The 25,813-nt window shown below is 44.1% G+C and overlaps 1 protein-coding gene across 13 annotated transcripts in view; it reads right to left on the minus strand.

The window, feature by feature from the left end:
- LOC139280710 (suppressor of tumorigenicity 7 protein homolog) overlaps positions 1-25,813 on the minus strand; it is a 210,304-nt gene that overhangs the window by 11,374 nt on the left and 173,117 nt on the right. For 11 of the 13 annotated variants that reach the window (XM_070900337.1, XM_070900338.1, XM_070900335.1 and 8 more), the window contains 7 exons: positions 24,560-24,657; positions 21,748-21,862; positions 15,857-15,929; positions 14,979-15,081; positions 14,433-14,583; positions 7,772-7,864; positions 5,198-5,337 (listed from right to left, as the gene is read on the minus strand). In XM_070900337.1, the coding sequence (XP_070756438.1) occupies positions 5,198-5,337; positions 7,772-7,864; positions 14,433-14,583; positions 14,979-15,081; positions 15,857-15,929; positions 21,748-21,862; positions 24,560-24,657 (773 nt within the window). The remainder of the gene's footprint in view (positions 1-5,197; positions 5,338-7,771; positions 7,865-14,432; positions 14,584-14,978; positions 15,082-15,856; positions 15,930-21,747; positions 21,863-24,559; positions 24,658-25,813) is intronic. The other 2 variants (XM_070900336.1, XM_070900345.1) reach the window with 2 other exon arrangements.

Raw genomic sequence — 25,813 nt, forward strand, 5'->3', positions numbered from 1 at the left:
GTCAATGTAAACTACTACTTCAGTCACACTGCTGCAAAATCAGATCTTACCTGTCTAACTCAAAAGAGGCATGTGTGTTTAACACAGTTTAGTTCTACTGGAACTGGTGCTACCAGCCAAGGTAAGGGTCAGCGAAAGATCAAAGAATGGTGATGTTGATATGTCTACAATAGTCACAGGGGTCCTTTAGGCACCCACACACGAACATCATCACTTTGGAGTCAAGGGAACTTCTATCATTAGACTTATTGAGTAACACAATGGACGCACACTACTCCGGACAAGAAAGTCAAAAACTATGCACCCAGGGCTCAGGTGGTTCGATGCGTTAAGGTCGCAGACTTTCATGTTGTGACCTGGGTTCAGATTTTGACACAACTTTGACATCAGAGCACAGCTGTTACTCGAGATTGAAGACTATGTAAAATAAATTTGTCAGCTCAAGGTTCTCTGGTTCATATGATCTGTTCATATTATTAAAATTAGAGATCTGAAAGTTCCAGCAGCTCTTTGCAATACCTCAAGTACAATCTTTTTTTAAAGTTTCTCCCTTAGCAGGCAACCTGCTGTAGGCACTCAACTCCAGTCAGTCGTGTCTACGCAACCATCATTGTTGCAACATTGTGACTGACTGCCAAGAGTTGAAAACTCAATTTGCTTCCTTGCTCCACTCACCCAATCTCAAAAAGGGGCAATGACTAGGCTGACTATTAATCTCTGAAACTCATCCTCTCTGGAAAATAGGTTGAATCCCAGCACTATCTGCCATTCAATTTTGTAGCATGCTGCTTGAAGTCATGCACTCAACTGATTGAGCTTACTACGCTGGCAATCAACACAGGCTGGCTTTGTTCCTTTTCTTTAACATGAGTTATAAAAGCATGTATTTTTGTACGACTGGGACCTCTAAACAGTTTGCCACATTGTTGGATATTTCCATCATTCCTCCAAAAGAAACTCATTAAAAAAAATAAGCTTTATGAATACTGAAAGATTTTTTCACCTTCAAAATATAAATTCATGTTTCTTCATGCAATGTGTAAGGATGTTGTGTGATCTCTAATATATATAATGTATATAATCATGAGTTCTTGATTGTTTGAAATAATTTATATATATTAGATTGTGATGTTGAGATGTCCAGATGTTTTAGCTGTATTGCTAAAAATCTATTCAGTAAATTTACGTGAAAGAATGCCACCTATTTGGACAAAAGGCTGAATGAAGATTGGTTCCGTTCTCCTGATCTCTTGCTTCTTGAAGAAGTGTGCAGTTTTTGTGATCCAAGATTCAAACATGACACCATTCTTGACTTCTTTGAGATGGCAAAGAAATGAGTACAATTCTCATCTTACTCATCTCAAGAAACTCTCTAACCTGACCTTGTAATAAAACCAGGAGCTAATTATGTGCAGAAAAATAAAAGTGAAAAAAACCTTTACGACTAGTCATAGAAGTAAAAAAAAACATGAGAACCAGATACAACATTAACAGTCAGCTATGGCTCACTGGTAGCACTCTCTCCTCTGAGTCAGAAGGTCATGAGTTCAAGTCCAGAGACTTGAGCACATAACCATAAGCTGGCACTTCAAAGCAGTATTGAGGGTGTGCTGCACTGAATGAGATGGTGTCTTTCGGATGAGACCTTAAACCTAGCCCTCTCAGATGGATGTCAAAGAGATCCCACAGCATAATGTGAAGAAGAGCAGGGAAGTTCTCAACAACAACGACAACAATTTGCATTTATATAGTGCTTTTAATGTAGTAAAATGTTCCAAGGTGCTTCACAGAAACAAAACTTGACACCAAGCCACATAAGGAGATTTAAGGACAGATGACCAAAAGCTTGGTCAAAAAAGTAGGTTTTACGGTGCGTGTTAAAGGAGAAGAGAAGGGCAGAGAGTTGGAGAGGTTTTGGGAGGGAATTCCAGAGCTTAGGGCCTTGACAGCTGAAGGCATGGCCGTCAATGGTGGAGTAGTTAAAATCCGGATGTGCAAAAGGCCAGAATTGAAGGAGTGCAGAGATCTCGGAGTGTTGTAGGTCTGAAGGAGGTTACAGATATAGGGAGGGGGCAAGGCCATGGAGGGAATTCAAAATGAGGATGAGAATTTTAAAATTGAGGCGTTGCCAGGCCAGGAGTAGAAAGGCCACGTGAGATGTCAAGGTCGACGGGGTGGCTGTGACTATGGGTACGGGAGGTTATATGGAAGGAGAGTTTAAGAGAGGATAGGAGGGCAGTGAACTCAGAGGAGAGAGAGCATGATGAGTTGGGATGTATTTTGAAATCACTGAGAATGAGAAGTCGCTCGGTGCAGATGCTGAGGGAGGAAAGCAGTGAAAATATCTCGATGAGAAACTTGCTGTGGAACTTGGGTGGGTGGCAAAGAACGAGGATTTTAAATGAGACGAGAGGGGTGGAACAAGGTAAGAGGTACCAAAGGATTAGCAGGATAGACCAAATTGTGATTTGGTGATAAGAGCTACACTGCCACCACGGTGGTTTGGGCGGAGCAAGTGATAGCCAGGAGGAGAGACATCGTTAAAGGGGAAGGTGTCATCACCCGTTAACCTGGTTTCCGCCAAGGCCACAATGTCAATGCAATCATCCACAATAAGCTGAAGGATGGCAAGGGCCTTGTTCAAAAGTAAAGGGACATTATGATGGGAGCTGTGGAGAGGGGCTATGATAGCCGATCCACTGGCACAGTCGACAGGATCGGTGCTGCCAGAGGTGACTGGGAAAGCAAAGAGCTTGGCAAGATTAGCCCCCTGCAGGCGCACTGGGCGGGAAGGTTGGTGAGAGAGTAGAATGGGATAGTTGGGTTGTTGCTCATAAGAAGGCAGCAACATGTACCTCGATGGGCCTGTCAAGAAAGGAAGCTGCAGACTTATTTAAGGGGGAGTCAAGCCTGGGACGGCAGTAAGAGGGGAGGAGGGTCGAGAAGTGCTGAAGGGTCTGGGTAGGGATTTGAGTGTCCTGGCCAACAGTTATCCTTCAACCAACACCTAAAAGCAGATGATCCGGCCATTTATTTCATTGTTGTTTTGGGACATTGCTATGCACAATTTGGCTACTGCCTTTGCTTATACTGCAACAATGAATACACTTCAAAACTACTTAATTGGCTATAAAGCGTCTTGTGACAACCTGATGTAGTGAAATAAGCTAGTTCTTTCTTTATTTCAATACAGGCAAAAGAAAGTCAACCAAAATGACAACTACAATGTTGCACTGTGTTCCCAAAGTAATCTCAGGAGAACAGGTACATTGATTTCCTCCACAGGAGGAACAGGCTCGAGGGGCTGAATGACCAACTTCAGTTCCTCTGCTCCTACTTTCAGAATATGACGAGAACACCTCTATGTGGGGGAGAAATTGGGCTCCTCTGCATTTCCTGTTAGCGCCTCTGGGGGGGCGATAATGGGGCGTTAACAGATTGCGAGATCAGAGACTCCCGTTAATTGCAAGAGTACATTAATGATTTAGACGAGAGGATTAAATGTAGTATCTCCAAATTTGTGGATGACAATAAATTGGGTGGCAGTGTGAGCTGCGAGGAGGATGCTATGAGGCTGCAGAGTGACTTGGATAGGTTAGGTGAGTGGGCAAATGCATGGCAGATAAAGTATAATGTGGATAAATGTGAGATTATCCACTTTGGTTGTAAAAACAGAGAGACAGACTATTACCTGAATGGTGACAGATTAGGAAAAGGGGAGGTGCAATGAGACCTGGGTGTCATGGTACATCAGTCATTGAAGGTTGGCATGCAGGTACAGCAGGCGGTTAAGAAGGCAAATGGCATGTTGGCCTTCATAGCGAGGGGATTTGAGTACAGGGGCAGGGAGGTGTTGCTACAGTTGTACAGGGCCTTGGTGAGGCCACACCTGGAGTATTGTGTACAGTTTTGGTCTCCTAACTTGAGGAAGGACATTCTTGCTATTGAGGGAGTGCAGCGAAGGTTCACCAGACTGATTCCTGGGTTGGCGGGACTGACCTATCAAGAAAGACTGGATCAACTGGGCTTGTATTCACTGGAGTTCAGAAGAATGAGAGGGGACCTCATGGAAACGTTTAAAATTCTGACGGGTTTAGAGAGGTTAGATGCAGGAAGAATGTTCCCAATGTTGGGAAAGTCCAGAATCAGGGGTCACAGTCTAAGGATAAGGGTAAGCCATTTAGGACCGAGATGAGGAGAAACTTCTTCACCCAGAGAGTGGTGAACCTGTGGAATTCTCTACCACAGAAAGTTGTTGAGGCCAATTCACTAAATATATTCAAGAAGGAGTTAGGTGTAGTCCTTACTACTCGGGGGATCAAGTGGTATGGTGAGAAAGCAGGAATGGGGTACTGAAGTTGCATGTTCAGCCATGAACTCATCGCATGGCGGTGCAGGCTCGAAGGGCCGAATGGCCTACTCCTGCACCTATTTTCTATGTTTCTATGTTAAATTCAGCGGGAGTTTTGCGGCGACCATTCGGCATTGCGCCCCGATCTCCTTCACCCAGAGATTGTAACGTCATCGGCATGCGCATCGCCCCTGACCCTAAATTGCGTCCGGCCCCTGCAGCAGCGGCGAGCGAAAACACCGACAGCTACAGGAGGCGTGCATTGGGCGGCTGGCTCTTCGGGGGCAATGCTTAAAGGCAAGGAGGCCGAGGGAAGTAAAAAAAAAAAAAACAATTTACCTCCTCTCTTGCAGGTTTTTTCGCGGGTTCCAGCCCGCATCAATCAGCCTGGCACTCTGCTCGAGTGCCGGGCTGATTCGGTGGGATCGCGGCTGCCATCGCGGAGAAGGCAAGATTTGTTTCTTTGCAGAGCCTGCTGGGATGGCCTTTCCCTTTAAGGGAGAGAAGGAGCCTTTCCACTCACCGTCCCGCCTGCTGCCGATTATGCTCCAGGAAGGAAGTGGAGCTCCTTCCTGGAGCACAACCGCCAAATTTTTTTAATGTTTGAAAACATTAGCGCCTGCCGTTAATTTTTCAAACTTTTGGGATGCTCCCGAATTTCTCCCCCACAATTTCTCAAATGCTTGGAAGAAGATCAATGTCACAGTTCTAACAAATGACTATACTTGTCTATACTTGACTGTGCTGCCAACAGCATTCAAGGAAAACATCTTTTAAATTTGCAGAGCTGGTAAAGTGCAGGAGGCTAGTGTTACAGTGTTATCACTGACCTGGACCGGTACTTACAGCTTTTGCAAAGACGCCCATGAGCTCTGGAAACTGATGTGTGAGGAGGGCCAACATGGCGGTGAAGGAGCACAGGCCTGCTGTGAAGAGGATGAAGAATGGCAGCTCCTTCTTGGGATACACTGAAACTTCATGAAACGCTGGATATGAACAGATAGCATCAGATAGGCAGAGAGAAAGAAATAGAGAGAAAGAAATAAAGTGAAAGGAGACAAAAAGAAAGAGGCACAGAAATTAAAATGAAAACAGGTGCCCAGAAACAAAGTGTAGAAACAGAAACATAAAGAGAGAAAAAGATAGGAAAGAGACAGAAACAAAGACAGATATACAAGTACATCTTTACTAAATATCTTTGCATGTAACATTTTGCTGCAGAATCCTTACTGTTTTAAGTTAGTCTTTTTAAATTCAGAGACAAATAAATGGCCATCATTGGATCCAATAAACAAATCCAATACAATTTATCAGGAAAAGAAAAAGGTCAAGATAAATGTACTAAAGACATGCAGAAAGAAACTACGGTACCATTTGTATTGCATTGCATGTTCTGCATTGTCTGTACGTGTCACCTATCTGCCCATCTGCTACCTATGTCCATCTGCAGTCCTGCATAATCCTCGTTACATACTCCATACTCTCCAATTGTTCAAAACTTTGCTGCATATATTCTGTGGTACTATCCATCATCCCTATTCTCACTGAACTACATGGGCTCCCCATCTAGGAGCTTTCAACATGGAACTGAATAAATACTTAAAAGGGAGAAAATGGCATGTCTGTGGGGAAAGAGCAGGGGGGTGGGACTAATTGGATGGTTCTTTCGGTCACAGGCAAGGTGTCAAATGGCCTCCTTCTACGTTCTATGATCTCCCAACACATTCAATTTAAAATCCTTGTCCTCGTCTTTAAATTCTCCACAGCTTTCCTCTAACCTATCTTGCAATCTTTTCCAGCTCTACACCCCCCTCACTACCCCTCTGCTGAACATTCCAACGTTCTGTCTCTGACTTTTTATGCCTTCTCTCGCCCTTCATCCCATCATTCAGAATTCAGCTACCTATGCCTCACTCTTTAGAATTCATTCCCTAATGTGCTCTGCCTCTTCTCCTTTAAAATCAAATCAAAGCCATCTCGTCGACCAAGTCTTCAGTAACCCTTTCTAATCTCTGTTTTTCATAAACCTATATGAAGTGCTGTAGATATTCTTCAAATTAAAGGTGCTGTATGATGCACGTTGTCGTCACCGCCACCATCCCCATTGTGGTTTCTCCACATCCCTAAGCCTCTGCAGCAAGCAACTTCTCATCTCCATGACTTCTATCTTTGCCTAAACAACACCGCCCCCACCCCACCCCCTCTTCTATCATTTCACTCATTCAATCTCAGCCTGCACATAATCTCCTCTACAGATACCAATAGCCATCCTGTCTTGTCATTGCCATAGTTTGAATCACCAGTAAATATCCCATTTTCCCCGTAGGAAGTATTCCGCACACTAGCATATGATTAGTTAAAATGAAAGTAAACAATAAATGGAAGATTGCTTTATTAAAGAGACAAATATTTTAAGTATCCAATTCCATTTTGAAAGTTACTAGATGAGGTGCCCTATATACATTTCAGAAGTAAAACAGGGAAATGAAATACAAAATGGTAAAACTGTACATGGAATAGAAGGCCAGAGGGAACTTGGCATGTAGGTACACAGGGCATTAAAGTTGGCAACATGTGTAAATAAAGCCATAAGAAGTCAAGCATCACCCTTGGCTTTGCATCTAGAGGCATAGAATGAAAACTCAAGGAGGTAATGTTGAACTTGTATAAGACCTTAGGTTAGGCCATTGTTGAAAGTATTATGTGCAGTTTTGTGCCCCCGATTATAGGAAGAATATAAAAGCAACTGAACAAATACAGTGTGGATTCATTAGGATGTTACCAGTTACAGTTATGAAGAAAATCTTGTGAAGTTAAAGCTTTGTTCACAAGGTTAAAGGATGATTCGATAGATGTCTTAAAGATTATGAAGGGTTATGATAAGGTAAATAGTGATAGATTGTCGCTACTGCTTGGAAACATGGTAAACAGAGGACATAAATTTAAAATTATCACAAAAAGAATTAAAAAGTGAGATTTAAAAAAATCTTTACACAGAGGATGATTATAAGGTGCAATTCTCTGCCATAAACCATTCTTAAAGTAGATTCCATAAACTATTTTAAAAGAGAATTAGATAGTTGCTTTAAAAAGAATATTAAATGGATTGGGAATTGAGCAGGAGAGTGGGGTTAGACGAAATGGTGCAGAATTAGTAGCGTGAATGGCCTGTTTCTTTGCTATAACATTCTATGGCAGAACCAACTGTACAAGACAGATTGTGGGTGTCCATTCATCCTTCAGCTTTGTGTGTAGACATAGTTTAAAGGTTACTAGAAACAAACCTGATATAATGGTTAACCTTTGTTTTGCAGGTAAACAGGTTCATGTAAATTCTAAATAGGAATTTAGAAATAACTAACATAACTGTATTAAAATAAATTTCTAAGTAAATAAAAACATGTTTTTTCATGCACTTACATGGCAGCAGTTCTCTGTCTGCAGTCTCTGTGCAGATTGGATATGGATAAAAAAGATGACCTTTTTCCAAGGGATAGGGGATCATTCGGAAAGCTGAGGAAAGAATGTTTTATTCCATTATTGTTAAATGCACGATATAAAAATGAACTAAATTATATTAGTCCTAAAACAAATTCCCAGTATAATGCAGAAAGCTCCCTTACTATGTAAATATTGAAAATTCCATGCTACCCAGTAACTGATAACTTACTTGAGATACCGAAGACTACAAAGAAGGAAAGTATGTGGGATGTTCAAAAGACACCTCATGCTGTTTGTACTTTAGATCTGTTACCTGAAGCCACAGTACACCGAGTTAAAATGAACATAGGCTTTAGCTTTTTTTAACATCTAAAACTAGCTTTACATTTTAGTTTAATACTTTTCTGAGGATAACTTATTTTGATACCTTCATCTACACAATTAAATGGTTTGAGTTCAGTGAGAAGTTCAGTCTTACCCAAGAGAGCCAGCTGACTCTCAGTGCTTTTGAGGAGTTTAAATTTATCACTCTTTAGGTATCACACAATTTTAAAAAATACAGTACATTCGTTGTTTCAACCATGCATATTTATAAAATTGATATTTTGAACACCGATGATAAAAGTAGAGCTAAAAGGATTGTATCATAAGAAATAGGAGCAGGAATTTGCCATTTGGCTTGTCGAGGCACACAACATTTTCATGTTTACTGTCCGGCTCACCATTGAAAAACCTTGAGCAGTATGAAGTTGCTGTAATTGCACGGCAGGTGCTAACTAAACTCACCACAGAAAGTTAGAGCTGGACTGAAGTGGTACAAGGAGCCTGTTTTGGAACCATTTTAGGTCTGCGCATATTTAATTAAACTGGGATTGGCTGTCAGAGGTTCTTTTTAACCATGTGCTAATTGTTAATTACTGCCAATGAGTCTCGCCGTTAACTTGACAGCATGTTATGGGCCAATGTTTGCAGAAAAGCAAGTACCACTTTCACTCTTATACAACCAACAGAGCAACTGTAACCAGCTCAGGCCTAAAATTGAGTTGGTGGCTGGACTGAATTCGGTAAAGTAGGAAAGTAACCAACAGTTTGCTCTGAACAACAAGCAGAGCAGTAGCACGGAACTGTCTCTATTTAAGATCAGAAATATTACTCCAACAGGTTCACGAAAAGAAAACGAGCCTATCTGAACTTCTGTAAACAGAACTGCTTTTAAAATGTTCTCCAGGGATTGCCTGCTGGATCTGGTCTTCATTGCGTTTTGTGGTAACTGACCTATCACAATCTGGAAACACAATCTACAATGCCACCAAGTGGCTAACAGGAGAAATCTTTCACCTTGAGCAGCTTTGAGAAAAGGACACTTGACGTCCTGATTTTGAGACACCGCAATATTGGATCTATGCTCACCCACTGTATGGGTAGGCCTGCGTCAGCAATTAGGGAGGGTTTACTTCCCTAAACTTTTCAAGACAAAGCCTCCACTTCATTTGAATCATCTAACAGCGCATGGAAGTTACGAGCAGGGGATCTGGCAATGGATGGACATAAGTTGCAAAACTGAACAAGCCAGCTGCTCTTAAAGAGCTCCTCCTGGTGTTTAAAGGGCAGTGACCTTTCGTTCTTCTCCTGGGAGCAGCAGTAAAGTGTTGGCTGCAAATTGAAGGCTTGGCAAAAAAAACTTTCATGACCACTGGACATCCCAAAGCACTTTACAGCCAATGAAGTACTTTTTGAAATGTAGTCACTGTTGTAATGTAGGAAACGCAGCAGCCAATTTGCGCACAGCAAGGTCCCACAAAACAGCACTGTGATAATGACCAGATAACCTGTTTTAGTGAAGTTGATTGAGGGATAAATATTGGCCAGGACATCAGGGGTAACTCCTCTGCTCTTCTTCGAAATAGTACCATGGGATCTTTTACATCCAACTGAGAGAACATACTGAGGGGCCTCGGTTTAACGTCTCATCTGAAAGATAGCACCTCTGACAGTTCAGCACTCCCTCAGTACTGCGCTGGAGTGTCAGCCTAGATTTTTGTGCTCAAGTCTCTGGAGTGGGACTTGAACCCAAACCTTCTGACTCAAAGGCGAGAGTACTACCCATTGAACCACTGGCTGATACTTAAAAGGCATAAGTACACAGGAAGGCAATGAATGCAAGATGTTCAATGCCTCCAAAAACTTCAACATTCACTCAAACACCAGCAACCTTATTTTATTTAGTTGTCATGTGCCCATTTTATACAGGCAAGGAACACTATGGGGTGAAGTCTCACCCAAAGTTGTGGAATTCAGCATGGGACCTGATTTAATAAAAATGTTACACTTGAATGAGTCTTCTAGTCTCAAAAACCATGTGTTGCAAAATTCAGCAGCATGGTCCCATTTTCTGACCTAGGCCTGCCATCAGCAAATCTCAGAGCCACATTTAAAGCTAAAAATAAGAACAGTAATGTCTCTCAGACCCCCACATTTGACAATCATTATTAACTATAGTAATAATATTCAGAAGGCGGATCATCATATTTTATTGCTCCTATTAATTGCATATTTTACATTTAAGGTGCACATTGGAACTGCAGTGGTGGATGTGGGTTTAATTCCCCATGATTTTACTAGCTGTAAGAGTTTCGTGAGGAATTTCTGGGCAGTAGTTGGGCAAATAGTCCAGTTCTGCACCAGTGAAAGTGATTTCTCAGTCTGTTCGGTAGATCTGTCAAGGCATACCTTAACAGATCGCAAGTTCTGGGTTTTCACACATCAATTGCAACAAATTGCAGATCAAAAATGATAGAATCTTAGAATGTTACATCACAGAGGAAGGCCATTTGGGCCATTGAGCCCATGCCTGCTCTCTGCAAGAGCAATTTAGCTAGTTCTACTCCCTCTGCCCTTTCCCCATAGCCCTGCAAATTCTTTTCCTTCAGGTACTTATCCAATTCCTTTTTGAAAGCCACAACTGAATCTCCCCCCACCACCCTTTCAGGCAGTGCATTCCAGATCCTAACCACTCGCTGCGGTAAAAAGTATTTCCTCATGTCGCCTTTGGTTCTTCTGCCAATCACCTTAAATCTGTGTCCTCTGGTTCTCGACCCTTCCGCCAATGGGAACAGTTTCTCTCTATCTAATCTGTCTAGACCCCTCATGAACTTGAACACCTCTATCAAATCTTCCCTCAACCATCTCTGCTCTTAAGGAGAACAACCCCAGCCTCTCGTGTCTATCCACGTAACTGAAGTCCCTCATCCCTGGAACCATTTTTGTAAATCTTTTCTGCGCCCTCTTTAAGGCCTTCATATCCTTCCTGAAGTGCAGTACCCAGAATTGGACAAAATGCTCCAGTTTATAAAGGGTCATCATAATTTCCACACTTTTGTACTCTATGGGGCTGAAATCGAGCCCCGCCCCAAATGGGGCGCACTTCCTGACCTTTGGTTTTTCTCTGCCCCCAATCCGGCAAAATTCAGCACTTGGAATTTTTTTTCCAAGCGGGGGGCGGTGCTCTGGGCAGGTGCAGGGCAGAAGTGGCCTTCGGTCGGGTCAGCCGCTCAGCCCAGTCATCAGCGCTGCGGCAGCAGATAATGTCAGCACGATGCGGAGGTGCCGCGTTACAGTTAAAGGGGAGAGCCGCTGCGAACTCTGCATACTTTTAAATTAGGTCCACTAGGCCACCGGGGAGGGTTTTGGTTGGGCCAGCGGCCAAGAGGGTGTGCCGGGCTGCCTATTGGCGGCCTGGCCGAACCCGTGGGCATCAATGTCGGGCTGACCTGACCGCCGGCCAACAAATAAAATAACACACTGTCCGCGGCAGTGCGCCCTCCCTTTTCCCGCAGGGGAAAGCTGTCAATTTCACCGACCGGCGGCGGCGCTCCCGCGGGGCAATTTCCCGTGCGGATCGCCGAAAGGTGGTTGCCGGCAGTTAGTCCGCGCATGCCCGGCGGGGCAGGAGCAGTCGGAGCAGTAGCGATTACTGCTAGAAAACCCAGGTAGGGCATCAAAAAAGGTCTTTACTGTGCACCGACTAGGCAGAGAGTCATTACCGATTCGTGGCCGATCACGGCTCTTTTAAAAAAAGGGGCAATTTCGGCACCTATGTCTCTACTTATGAAGCCAAGGATCCCGTATGCTTTTTTAACCGCTTTCGCAACCTGCCCTGTCACCTTCGACGATTTGTGTACATATACCCCCAGGTCTCTCTGTTCATGCACCCACTTTAGAATTGTACCCTTTCGTTTATATTGCCTTCCCTCGTTCTTCCAAAATGTATCACTTTGCTCTTTTTCGCGTTAAATTTTATCTGCCACGTGTCCGCCCATTCCACCAGCCTGTCTATGTCTGCTTGAAATCTATCTCTATCCTCCTCACTATTCACTATACTTCCGAGGTTTGTGTCAGCTGCAAATTTTTGAAATTGTGCTCTGTACACTCTTGTGATCTTGCGGAGGCAGCGTTGGTGGTACTTCGCCTGTGCTTTGAGGTGCCTGTAGTTCACTCTCGGTGGCACTCTCACCTCTGAGTCAGAAGGTTATGAGTTCGAGTCCCATTCCAGAGACTTGAGCACAAAAATCTAGGATAACACTTTAGTGCAGTACTGAAGGATGGTTGCACTATCAGAGGTGCTGTCTTTCGGATGAGGTGGATGTAAAGGATCCTATTGCACTATTTCAAAAATGAGCAGGGAAGTTCTCCCCGGTGTCCTGGCCAATATTTAGCCTTCAATCAACATCACTAAAAAGAGATTATCTGGTTATTATCTCATTGCTGTCTGTGGGATCTTGCCGTGTTTCCCACATAGCAACAGTGACTATGGGCCCAAGTTTCGAGCCGCGCCTAGAACGGTGCAGTCCCGACCTGGACGCCCGTTTTTCGCGCCACAAAGTGCGCCTAAAAAAAATTTCCAGATTCTCCAGCTCCCTGCAGGTCCTCTGGCCCTCGGCGCAGCGCAGCAGGAGCTGTAGGGGGCGGAGCTAGGTCCCTGCGCTGAAAACAGTGCCGGGATCTCTGCACATGCGTGCTACAGTGGGCGCGCATGTGCAGTAGCTCCAGGCGCCCGAAACTGTGTGGGAGGGGCCGAAGCACGCAACCCATAGCCCTGGCCGAATGGCCTCACTGGGGCTACGTGAATAAGGTTCCTCCCACAGCCAGCTCCTGCTTCCTCCCGACCCGACTCGACTCCCGCTTCCCACCCCCCGCCTCCGGACCAGACCCGACACCAACATGACTCGCGCTTCCCCCCCCCCCGGACTGGACCCGACCCGACTCCCACTCCCCCGCCCCCCGCCTCCGGACTGGACCCGACACCGACCTGACTCCCGCTTCTCCCCCCACCCCCCCCGACTGGACCCGATCTGACCTCCCTCTCCCTCCCTCCCCCCGACCCAAACCGAACCGACCTCCCTCCCATCACCCCCCTGACCCGCGCCCCCCCCCGACCCGACGCCACCTACCTGTAAATCTGCCCGAAGTCTCGGGCCCGGCCCGTTCAGCCTCCCCCCCCTTCTCCTTTCCCCCCCCCTTCTCCTTTCCCCCCCCTTCTCCTTTTCCCCCCCCCCATCTCCTTTCCCCCCCATCTCCTTTCTCCCCTCCCCCCTTCTCCCTCCTCCCCCTTCTCCCCCCTCCCTCCCCCTCCCCTCGCTGTCAGAAACACAGACACTGACAGACAGAGAATGAGAGACACACACAGACAGACAGAGAGACAGAGACACACTGGGGGGGTGCATCCTAGCACACTGTTGGAGGGCTCCCGGTGCTGCAGTCAGTAAGTAGAAAATGTTTTATTTATTGATTTAAAAAAATATATTTCTTATTAATTTTTTTTGATTGATTTATTGGTTGATTTATTGATGTTTTTATCATTTATTATTGATGATGGCTCTTTATTTGTAAAACTGAAGTGTTTAATGTTTGTAAACTTCCCTTTAAACCCCCCCCCGCCCCCATTCCCTACGCCTGATTTGTAACCTACGCCTGATTTGTAGCCTGATTTGTAACCTACGCCTGATTTTCTAAAGTGTAGACAAAGTTTTTTCGAGCGTACAAAAATCTTCACTTACTCCATTCTAAGTTAGTTTGGAGTAAGTTTTCACTGCCGAAACTTTGAAAACAGGCGTAAGTGGCCGGACACGCCCCCTTTTGAAAAATAAATTCTGTTCCAAAGTGAAACTGTTCTAACTGACTAGAACTGGAGCAAACTAAATGGCGAGAATTCCGATTTCTAAGATACTCCGTTCTACACCAGTTGCTCCTAAAAATCAGGAGCAAATCATGTCGAAACTTGGGGCCTATACTTCAGAAATACTTCATTGCTTATAATGCGCTTTGGGAAGTCCTGAGGACATGAAAGTCACTATATAAATGCAAGTTCGTTCTTTCTTACAAGCAAGGCAATTTCATGGAGATGGTGGGGACATTTTCAAAGGCAACAATTGAGTTCACTTAACAGGAGTAATCTGATAAATTGGAGAATTTCATTTCAACTGGTACATTCCAATTAGCAGACTTTGGACTTGTGGCGGTCGTCAGGACTATGGTAATGACCGTAGCAATTTAACTGGGAAAGGAATACATCACAGAACTAATGAAGTACACTGGAGTGGGATTAAATAATTCAGATAAACTACTTCTAAAAGGCACTTACTTCCCTCCCAGGTACAATGTAATAGGTTGAGAGCTCCTTCTACCCGTTTCCAGTGTTGAAGATGGAAGAATGCATACGCTATTGCTTCACTGTCTCCTCTCTTCAAAATATGTTCTGGTGGCAGTATTAAACTTTTCATTTCTAATAAATACTAAAAAAAAATGTAAAAATCATTTTTTAAAAAGGCACTGTGTTGGATGAATGTGGATTGTAAATACAGTTATTAATTTTTGAAACCTGATCATGTTTCACATGAAATAATTTCTGTCATGCAAACTGACTAAATCTGCTATTAAACTTGTCAGGCATCAAATGTTTAATAGCACTATTTTAGAATTAATTTAACTGTCAGTTGTAGAGAGACAGGTCAATCACAGAGATTTCTCTCATTGCCTTCCACATCTCCACAACTAGAAACAACTCTATTTAATGCATTCTCGACTGACACATTGCAAGCCAATTATATTCCACAGAAGCATTAAAATTAGCATTTTCAAAAAAAAGCTATTAGCATGAGAGCTAATGGAGAAAATAACAACCACTCACTTTGGGTACATGTGGGTTAAATTCTACTGCCCTGTGTATTGCTTCTACAGCATTCATCTCTGCTGTACTCAGCCCTCGCCTGGAGGCAGCCTCTGGTGAGAATCTACAACAGCAAAACCGTTCATCACAATTTATATCATGAAACCACTCGGCTCTGTGAATCACTGAAGAACATACAAGATGACACACGGGGCTACCGGAAGTCTAGTAACACAGGACAGGGACTCTGTACATCTGATTGCACCATGTGGTATTGCTCAACCCTTACAGAAGTTTAAAAAATGTCATAAGTGACTGTTGCCCCAAAACAGTATCAGGGGGTAATTTTTAGTTTGAGCACCATCAGAAAACTGACGGTAGCAGATCAGCTGCCCGTTCTACAGCACGTCTGATTTTCCATTCCATTGACATGTGACTTTGCCTTTTGTTTCTCTCTCTCCCCCTTCGTTTGATCCGTCCTATAAAGGGACTATTATCTGGCCTTACTTTTTCAGTTCTGAGGACCGATCTCTATTTGAACCGTCAATCTATCAGATGGTTTATATACAGAATAAATAATGGATCCGTGGGAGAGACTGATGGGATAAATCTCATTGTCAAGTTCAGATATGTCATAAACCACGAGCACAACATTTAATGAGTTTCAGCCCTATACTGGACAATGAGATGAGATTATAGTTTTGTAACCACTCCTATATCTGTCGAATGTCCTTCACTTGTTTGAAGTGAGACATGTTCAGAATGGTTTAAATATCTATTTTGATATTTTTCACTCTGTAGAAGAAATGAATCTTACACCTTTAATCTGTTTCAGTCTTTTTGATCAGAAATTTCAATCTTGACATTACCCGAGTATTAACAGCTTTGATGATACCTACTTGTCGGAGACTGCTCGTGCTTTAAGTAGTGCCGCTGTATAACATATTGTTGCTGACTTTGGTAAGCTAATATCTGTCACAAAAGAAAGAAGAAACCATGATTATATGATCTCAGCGCACCACAAAAATCAAGATACTTAATTTCTCTAATGATAAAGTGAATTTTTCCACAAAACACTTGCTCTCAATTAATACTATTGTTCAGAAGTTCTTTTTATCATTTGTCCCAACTGGTCTAAAACACAGCACACCATGCAGAAAGAATCCAATAAATAACCCATCATAGACGAAAATGGATCATCTTGCTCACACTGACGATGTTATGTCTGTAACCCCTTGTAACCTGCATCACACCTGACTATCAGAGGGCCTACCTGTTGGAGTCCCAAGGGATCCCAGCATCCCTTGGGAGCACAGTATATAAGCAGGCCACACACGAGGTACCTGCACTCTGGAACCTTAATAAAGGAGCTAAGTTCACACCTGCTCATTACACACAGTACTCAGTCTGACCGTTTATTATGAGTGTATCAGTCATCTATTCATGGTGCCTGGATTACCTTACATGGGTTTGAATGTGTTGGTTATTTCTATTGGTTTATTGTGTTCTGCAGAGTTTCAAAATCTTTAAAGTATAAAAATAACTCTAAGTATTAAAATGAGATTGTCAGTCTGTGCTGATCATAAACTGCACTTTTAATATTTTCCCACTGTTAACAGTTTATGTGACATTGGAAATATTTTGTTTGTGAAAAAACATCTTCCGAGCCGTATATCACGACTACAGAACATCCACCAAGTCTTCAGAGACCTAGGTATCTATACCTCAACTTCTGAAATGAATGCACAACTTCCATCAATTTGAACCCACCTTAAAAAAATTAATCAAATAAAAACTTTCTTTTCATAAAACTTAAAGCTAAAATATTTTCTGTTAACTTGAACTTAAGGAGCCAGATGTTCTGATATGCCTACTGGTACTTAAGACGTAATTTTAAACATACTCAGAATTTCTGCAAATTCACGCTTGATCTAGACTAGGATCTTTAGTTTTATTTGTTCTCAGAATGTGGGTGACACTGGCAAGGCAGGATTTAATGCCTCTCCTTTATTGTCCTAAGAAGGTGGTGCCTTCTTGAACTGCTGCAATCCTTGTGGTGATGCTGCTCACAAGATGGTGTTTGGTTGGAATTCCAGGATTTTGACCCGGCAACAATGAAGTAACAGCAATACAGGTCCAAGTCAGGATGGTGTGTGACCTGGAGTGAATGTTGCTCTTGGTGGTAGGAGTCGTGGAGCTGGTAGATACTGTTGAAGATTAAGATACAGACTGGAAAATGGGGCAAATTAGAAGGGCTTCTGGTGGATCAACTCCAAATTATTTCAGTCTGAATTCAGATCGAAGTCATGAGTTATAGCCATGCAGTCCACATATTGCTAAACTCAAGCATGAACAACAACAACATATTTATAAAGCGCCTTTAACGTAGTAAAACTTCTCAAGGCGCGTCACATGAGTGTTATAAGACACAAAAGTAAATTTGACATCGAGCCAGATAAGAAGTTACGGAAGATGACCAAAAACTTGGTCAAAGAGATAGGTTTTAAGGAGCATCTTGAAGGAGGAAAGAGAGGTAGAGAGGCGGAGAGGTTTAGGGAAGAAGTTCCAGAGCTTAGGACCCAGGCAGCCGAAGGCACGGCCATCGATGACAGCAAGCATGATGCCATTAATAATCCTTTGCAAATGTGAACTGCTTGGGACTAAATGCAAAAGTTGCCCACCTGGATTCTGGAATAAAGTGCTGTTGTGTAAACAAGGTCTCCAGGTGTAGCTACGTGGTTAGAGTTCAGCCTATTAAACTCTGCTTATATTGAGAGTTAGTGTTGGAATCTGGTTTCAACAATCTAACCCACAAGGGTAGGAGCTTCCTACTAATATTGGGGCCAAAGACTACTAAATGTTTGCTTCGATTTTTCTTTTAAATACCTGGACATGTCAGACGTTCTACTGGCAGAAAGTGCATACTCTTGTACTGAATAGTTTGGTGCTTGGGTCTTGCAGTAAGCTGTCTGCTTAGTGGTCTGTACAAGCAGCCTGGGCGGCTCTTTCTCTATGCATCTTGCAGTTCTGACAATATAGCCAAAATTTCAGATAAATCTGGTCCCTTTTCATTCAATCAGTGCAATTTTAAAATAGAATGTGAGACCTCATCAGGAATCGGTACCAACTGTCCATCCAATCAAAACAATAGGTAATGAATCTATTAATGACCATTGTGGAACACAGCCGAGTAGCTCAATACTTGTAATCATCCTTTCTCTGCCAATTTTCTCCCCTTGTCTTTTTCCTCTCCTTGAGGAGATATGATTCCTTGAGTACTGCTCACCCTCTGGTACTTCACCCATGTGGCCATCAATGCCGGCATTAAACAATGAGTGTCTGCAGGCCATTCAATCACTGAGGGCATCAGAGCTAAACCCAACCCCATCCTTCGAACGAATAACCCAGCAGATTTTCCCGTCCCTGACTCAAGGGTGCCAGAGGCAATTAGAACACACCTTCCAGCACACTGCTGAGATCAGTTACCACACCAAAGATTAAGGATTGACCCAAAGACTGCCCTGGTCTGTGTCACTCGCTGCTTTAACCTGATGAATAATCATTGTTTTATATTTATAATTAAAACAGATATTGAACATTTTTCTACTCAGAAAAACATTTCTTGATTAAATACTAAAAAGCAGAGTGGAGTTAGCTGCCCAATAGCAGAATGAGGTAAAGATTAACCGATCACCTTGGCAACTAGCTCACACCAACATGGCAACAATTAATTGGCTGGCATATAAACAAATACTACATTTCAGTCCTACACTGAAATATGACACAAAAACTGCAGATGTAATGGTTTCAAAAATACAACAAAGTTTAGGCATTATAAGTGAAATAGGCAGTTCTTTTTCATATTTTGGGTCCATTCCTTCACAAACACCAAAGCTTTAAAAAGTCCCTCACCTTTCTGATACAGACTGGCCTTCAAAAATCACAGTCATTCCTGCTGATCATGACCCTCCCACTCTCACATGCAATATGAATTTAATTCGTAACTTAAAAATAACTCCAGGTGTATCCCCCCGTGGCTGAGTTGGAAAATGCACCACATGGTTCTGTACTAAGACATTCAGCCTAAAGGTTCCCAAGCTTGATCTCTGTTCTGTGCTGAGTTAGCTTCTCTCTACCACAGCAGCAAGTGGAGCACTGTATTACACTCCTGGGTTAGGGAGAAGAAAGAAATTGCCTAGATTCGCAATGCTGCTGGTTTTCCAGGGAGCCCCGCTGGCAACTTTACATTTGTGGATGTCGGGTGGGAAACATGATTGAGTTCAGCTGACATACCCTCCATGAATGAATAGCTTGCAATACTTATAGTCTGGTTTTACCTATAAGTGGGTAAGGTACTGAAAGGCTGCCAGTGTCTGTGGAGCTGTACCCTCAGCAAGGTTCAGCATCGAGGTGTATAATATTGGCCCCAAGTTTCCACATGATTTGCTCCTGATTTTTAGGAGCAACTGGTGTAGAACGGAGTATCTTAGAAATCGGAATTCTCGTCATTTAGTTTGCTCCAGTTCTAGTCAGTTAGAACAGTTTCACTTTGGAACAAAATTTTTTTTTTCAAAAGGGGGCGTGTCCGGCCACTTACGTCTGATTTCAAAGTTTTGTGAGTGAAAACTTACTCCAAACTAACTTAGAATGGAGTAAGTGAAGATTTTTGTACGCTCGAAAAAACCTTGTCTACACTTTAGAAAATCAGGCGTAGGGAATGGTGGGGTGGGGGGGGGGGGTGTTTAAAGGGAAGTTTACAAACATTAAACACTTCAGTTTTACAAATAAAGAGCCATCATCAATAATAAATGATAAATAAACCAATAAATCAATCAAAAAAAATTAATAAGAAATAATTTTTTTTTTTTTAAATCAATAAATAAAACATTCTCTACTTACCGATTTGCAGCACCGGGAGCCCTCCAACAACGTGCTGGGATGCCCCCCTCAGTGTGTCTCTCATTCTCTGTCTGTCAGTGTCTGTGTTTCTGACAGCGAGGGGAGGGGGAGGAGAGGGGGGGGAGCAGAGGGAGGGATGGGAGAGAAGAGGGAGGGATGGGGGAGAAGGGGGAGGGGGAAGAAGGGGGGGGAAAGGAGATTTGGGGGGGGAAGGGAGATTGGGGGGGGAAAGGAGATTGGGGGGGGAAAAAGGAGATTGGGGGGGGGTGAAGGAGATTGGGGGGGGGGTGAAGGAGATTGGGGGGGGGGTGAAGGAGATTGGGGGGGGGGTGAAGGAGATTGGGGGGGGGGTGAAGGAGATTGGGGGGGGGGTGAAGGAGATTGGGGGGGGGGGGTGAAGGAGATTGGGGGGGGGTGAAGGAGATTGGGGGGGGGGGTGAAGGAGATTGGGGGGGGGGGTGAAGGAGATTGGGGGGGGGGGTGAAGGAGATTGGGGGGGGGTGAAGGAGATTGTTGGGGGGGTGAAGGAGATTGGGGGGGGGGGGGGTGAAGGAGATTGGGGGGGGGGGAGAAGGAGATTGGGGGGGGGGGGGAGAAGGAGATTGGGGGGGGGGGGGGGGAAGGAGAAGGGGGAGGGAGGCTGAATGGGCCGTGCCCGAGCATTTACAGGTAGGTGGCGTTGGGTCGGGTCGGGGGGTTGGTGGGAGGGAGGTCGGTTCGGTTCGGGGGGAGAGGGAGGTCAGGTTGGGGGGAGGGAGGTCAGGTCGGATCCAGTCCGGAGGCGGGGGGGAGCGGGTGTCGGGTCCGATCCGGGGGCGGGGGGGGGGGTGCCGGTGTCGGATTGGGTCCGGGGGCGGGGGGCGGGAAGCGGGAGTCGAGTCGGGTCGGGAGGAAGCAGGAGCTGGCTGTGGGAGGAGCCTTATTCACGCAGCCCCAGTGAGGCCATTGGGCCAGGGCTATGGGCTGCGTGCTTCGGCCCCTCCCACACAGTTTCGGGCGCCTGGAGCTACTGCACTTGCGTGCCCACTGTAGCGCGCATGTGCAGAGGTCCCGGCACTGTTTTCAGCGCAGGGACCTGGCTCCGCCCCCTACAGCTCCTGCTGCGCTGCGCCGAGGGCCAGAGGACCTGCAGGGAGCTGGAGAATATGGAGTTTTTTTTAGGCGCACTTTGTAGCGCGAAAAACGGGCGTCCAGGTCGGGACTGCGCCGTTCTAGGCGCGGCTCGAAACTTGGGCCCATTATGAGGGACTTAGATAGAATGGATAGGAAGGACCTATTTTCCTGAGCAGAGAGGTTAATAACCAGGGGGCATAGATTTAAAGTATTTGGTAGAAGGTTTAGAAGGGAGTTGAGGAGAAATTCTTTCACCCAAATGGTGGTTGGGAGTTCTGGAGCTCACTGACTGAAAGGGTGGTAGAGGCAGAAACCCTCCACATTTAAAAAGTACTTGGATGTGCACTTGAAGTGCCGTAACCTACAGGGCTACGGACCAAGAGCTGGAAAGTGGGATTAAGCAGAATAGCTCTTTTCCGGCTGACGCAGACACCATGGACCAAATGACATAAATTTCTATGATTCTATGATTGAGGAGAGCTGGGGAGAAAACTGGGGATAGGAAAAATCATTTGGAAATAAAGGTAGAAATATGAACACGAATAGCACCTTCAGACCCTGACTGAGGAAAAAGCTCAAAGAAGTATTTCTGCACTTATTTGATATCAGACAATATCATTAACACTCCTGTGAAGCATCTGGGGACATTTTACGATATGAAATGCGCTGTATAAATGCAACTTATTGTTGTTGTTAAATCAAAATATTACCAAGTATTTTCTCATCTTTCCTCCAAGATGTAAAATTGCTCAGATTGTAACAGTTAACACGGACTCACCATCATATTTTGCTAAAACTGCTTGCACATCAGCATAGGCCTGGAGCTCTAAAAGTGCCTCCAGTAAATTTTCATGTATGTTGAACATGCTGAGGAGAGGGAATTCCTTCATCAACTGTAAAACAATCAGACTGAGAGTTACACTGAGAAATCGGTAATAAGCTAGAGATTTAAAAAAAATATTAAAATATTGCAAATTAAATTGACCCATTTGGGTTATGTATCTTCAAAACATCAGAACTTTTGTCCATTTGTGTTGATAATTGAAAGGGGTGAAGTTCGAGAGTGCTGATAAACAGGCAAGGGCACCACGATGCGTGATATTCTGCGCCCGTTCAAAGGGGCTCAGGCAGCACATCAAATTCGTGCTGCCTGCTAATTACAATAGTTATAGTGCACAGCCCAGAGCTAAATGTGCTGCTGACAGGCTGTGCGTTCAGCAGTGGGCCCAAGATCTTGATGTTCGTGCAAGGCTACTTTACTTAAAAGCTTACTTTGAGCACTGGAGCCAAGTCTTGTGTCACCCCCAGGATCTGGCTCCAGTGCCCAAACAAGTTTCATGACTTCATACGATGGTCAAGGTCAGTGAATGCAGCTTCAAAAGCCATCTCATACCAACTGCACCATTAGCCTCACACACTGCTCGATGCATGACACCCCCCATCACTCACCGACCAACAATCTCTATCAAACACGAGGCACACCTCACATTCCTAGCTTCAGCTCACCCCCTTGGAGGAGACAACACTGGCCATTCTTGGCAGGGGCATGGCTGAGCTCTTGGCCAGCAGCGGGGCTGAAAGATTACAAGATGCCAGTATCTCATACGTTACCCTCCTTCTCACATACCACTTCCCCCTCATCCCACAATTTCTTCTAATTTACAAGGTGCACATGGTGTAAGCATGCACCTCTTGCTTTACCCCCTCCCCTCATCACAACCCTACCCTTGTGCCTTCCTTATTTCAGACACCCAAGACATCCAGCCTGCCCAGCCAGTGGTTGACCAAGAAGAGGGAGAGAAGAGTGAAGAAGAAAAAGAAGAAACACTGTCACTCGATTTCATACTTCCAGCCATCAGCTCTTCGAGATCGTCCTGCAAGGCCATCTACAGTGTCCCCTACTGAAAGTCATCAGCATTCCACCAGCGATGCTGCAGCCACTGGGATAGCACTGCATTAACATTGCTAGGATAGGCAAAGGCACACGCAAGACAGTCACTAAGGGAATGCACAAGGGTGATTAGTTGATTTTTTGATGTAATATTGGATGCGTATATGGATAAAGTTGGATTGGAAAGTATGCTTTGTGGTGACTTTTATTTCAGCATTATGGCCATGAGGACGCTGTGATGGTCAGTGAGAGAGGTAAGGTAAGGTTGTCACTAATGGTGAAAGGGGAATTGGGGATGTGTTCACTTGTACCGCAGTCGGATCATTCCATTCTGGATATCCCGGCCAGAAAGGGGCTGTCTGGGTTGCCACCTTCTTCCGCTTCCTCCTCCTCACTCTGCAAGCAGCTTGTCCCATTTGCTGCCTCTGCTCCATCTCCATGTCATGCTGCAGCCCAAGGGGCACGACAACTAAAGCCCCCAGGACTGGGGGCAAGTGGTGTTCTTACAGGCCTTCCTTTAAGAGCCAAAGCCTTGAAAATGTCTAGCAGCTCTTCCTGCACTCCTTTCAAACTTTAACAACTTTTTAAATGTCTTACACCAAGCCACTACTCAAATAAAATGTAAAGAAACCAGTACAAAAGCAAAAATGTAAACTTACCTGAAAATTGCGCGTGCCCCTTTAAGGAGCTGGGGGGGGGGGGGGGGGGGAGGGGAGGTCTGTTGTACACGTTCTGCTGTGTGTGCTTTGGAGAGGGCATTAAAAGGAGCGGTGATGTCCAAAATAGTAGGTTCTGCGTCAATTCAGCATTGCACACTGACGTCACAATCTGGCTAATTTCCATATTTGCAGCGAGCACAGGCAAGGCAACACTGACGATCTGCTCAAAATGGCGCCGCCGGCCTTCTGCGCTGGAAACGGGCAGAAGTAAGACAGCCGCCATCTTTTCACCGAAACCGGCCTTAGCAGCCGGCGCCAATGGGCCGAATTTCACAGACTAAGTTTTTAAATCAGTAAATGCAAGTTTGATTTTGGATTCTGTGCTGATCCTGCGGCATATATACATATCTATGTTATAATTGGCACAGACTGGATTAGTCTGTTCAGCACGTTTGCTTGAGTCCCAGAATCTAACTTCAATAGATGTGAATGGTTTATTTTGCTCTTCTTTAAAGTACTTAATCTGCTGTATATAATGTTGAGGTCACAGATCAATGGCTTACTGAAGGAGACTGGTACAATATGTAGCAAAGGGCTCAAATTGTGATATTTATTGTTTTGTTGTTGTTGTATAGAGAAGCAGAACATGCTACAAAAATTATTCTGGAGGAACATTTTTAATTTGAAATCCATATGATGCCCATTTTTGGGGGCTTGCAACTGTTTGAATACATCATGATAAATAGCCCAGAAGGAGAGCATCAAGTGGCAATGATATCACATTGACTTCTGCATGTTCTCAGTCATGTGCTCTGGGCAATGTTGTTTAAATGTTATTACTGGACACGGCCTGGAATGTCCCAGAGTTCACAGCAGCCTCAAATGACTGGTGGAACTGGTCACACTATCTTCAGATTGCTGACTGAGTATGAATACTCCTCCTTTCTGATAGTCAGTTCAAGCATTTAGCCCTTTTAAACAGAGTATCACATGCAACCTGCCACATTCACAATGTTCTGACAATGTCTACTTTTACTCACATCTCGCATCATTTTCACTGCTTCTCTTGTCCTTCCCAGTTTTCTCGAACACATTGCCAATCTTCTTTTAATATAAACTAATACGTTTGTGTCCCGCCCTGAAAGACAGAACATCCTGTATGTACAAGTATGTTTTCAGAGATTAGGACAGCCATTTACCTAGAAACCCAGGAACAGGAGTAGGCCATTCAGCGCCTCGAGCCTGTTCCTCCATTCAATGAGATCATGGCTGATTGAACTGCTCCATCCTTCAGTTACTTTCCTGCACCAAAACTCAATCTTAAAAAATAACAACCATTTCTTTACTTTAGTCAAAGAATGCTGTAAATTAGCCCTAAGGGTACCTGGAAAATATTTTACACTTTCAAAGTATGGTTTTCTTTTAAAAATGTGCATTTACAAAAACATTCTCTATCTTTGTAAAAGGATAAATATTATGTTGTAATGTTAGATAAACTGACAGCTACTGAAGAGCTTCATTTGAACGACATTGGAATTTAAAAAAATGATTTGAGAAATTATTAGATTACTGTAGCCCTGAGAGAATTCATCGATTCTGTGCTTTCTTCAATTTCTCCTTTTTTTGTAACTATTACAAATTTGCACGAACTGATGTCACAGTGAATACAAAGTGTGTCTTGCCCAGAAGGCTGCAAGGGATGTATTCCATACTCAAGTGGATATATGGCTCACTTGCCCCTTGATCTGAATTAACAGCCAAGTGTTCAATAACCAGTCTGGCACTACAGAAAGGCAGGGCTTTACAAAGTCTCCATTTGACAATCTCCCTCACCTATTTACTCATTTACCGGGATTACAAAGAGTTAGAAGTGGAAACCAAAATAAATAAACGTCCCATTATATATTTGGTACAACAGCATTACTGCTCACACCAACAATGACCACTTGCTCTTGGGATAAAAATGAGGAAGCTGGAGTGCATCTTAATGTAATAATAACAAGATTATGGCCAGAGACATCTGTCAATGCTGCAGAACTCTCCATCCTACACTCTGTCATTATTTCTTTGTTTGGGATTGGTTTTTACTCACTTTGTTTTTTTCTTTTCATTTCAGCTCGTTCTATGTTACAACTCTTTTAGTTCAACCCATTATCTGACAATGCAGCTGCAGGCAGCCTACTCCCCAGACTCCTGCACATGGTGCTTTTAATTTGGTTGCTTTCAGCAGTGCGAGAGAAGACACAGGGGCTGCTTTACCCTCTAGTTTTCCCTCCTAAGTACTACAGAACTTA

This window comes from Pristiophorus japonicus, chromosome 15, assembly GCF_044704955.1.
Source record: "Pristiophorus japonicus isolate sPriJap1 chromosome 15, sPriJap1.hap1, whole genome shotgun sequence".
Lineage (NCBI taxonomy): Eukaryota > Metazoa > Chordata > Chondrichthyes > Pristiophoridae > Pristiophorus > Pristiophorus japonicus.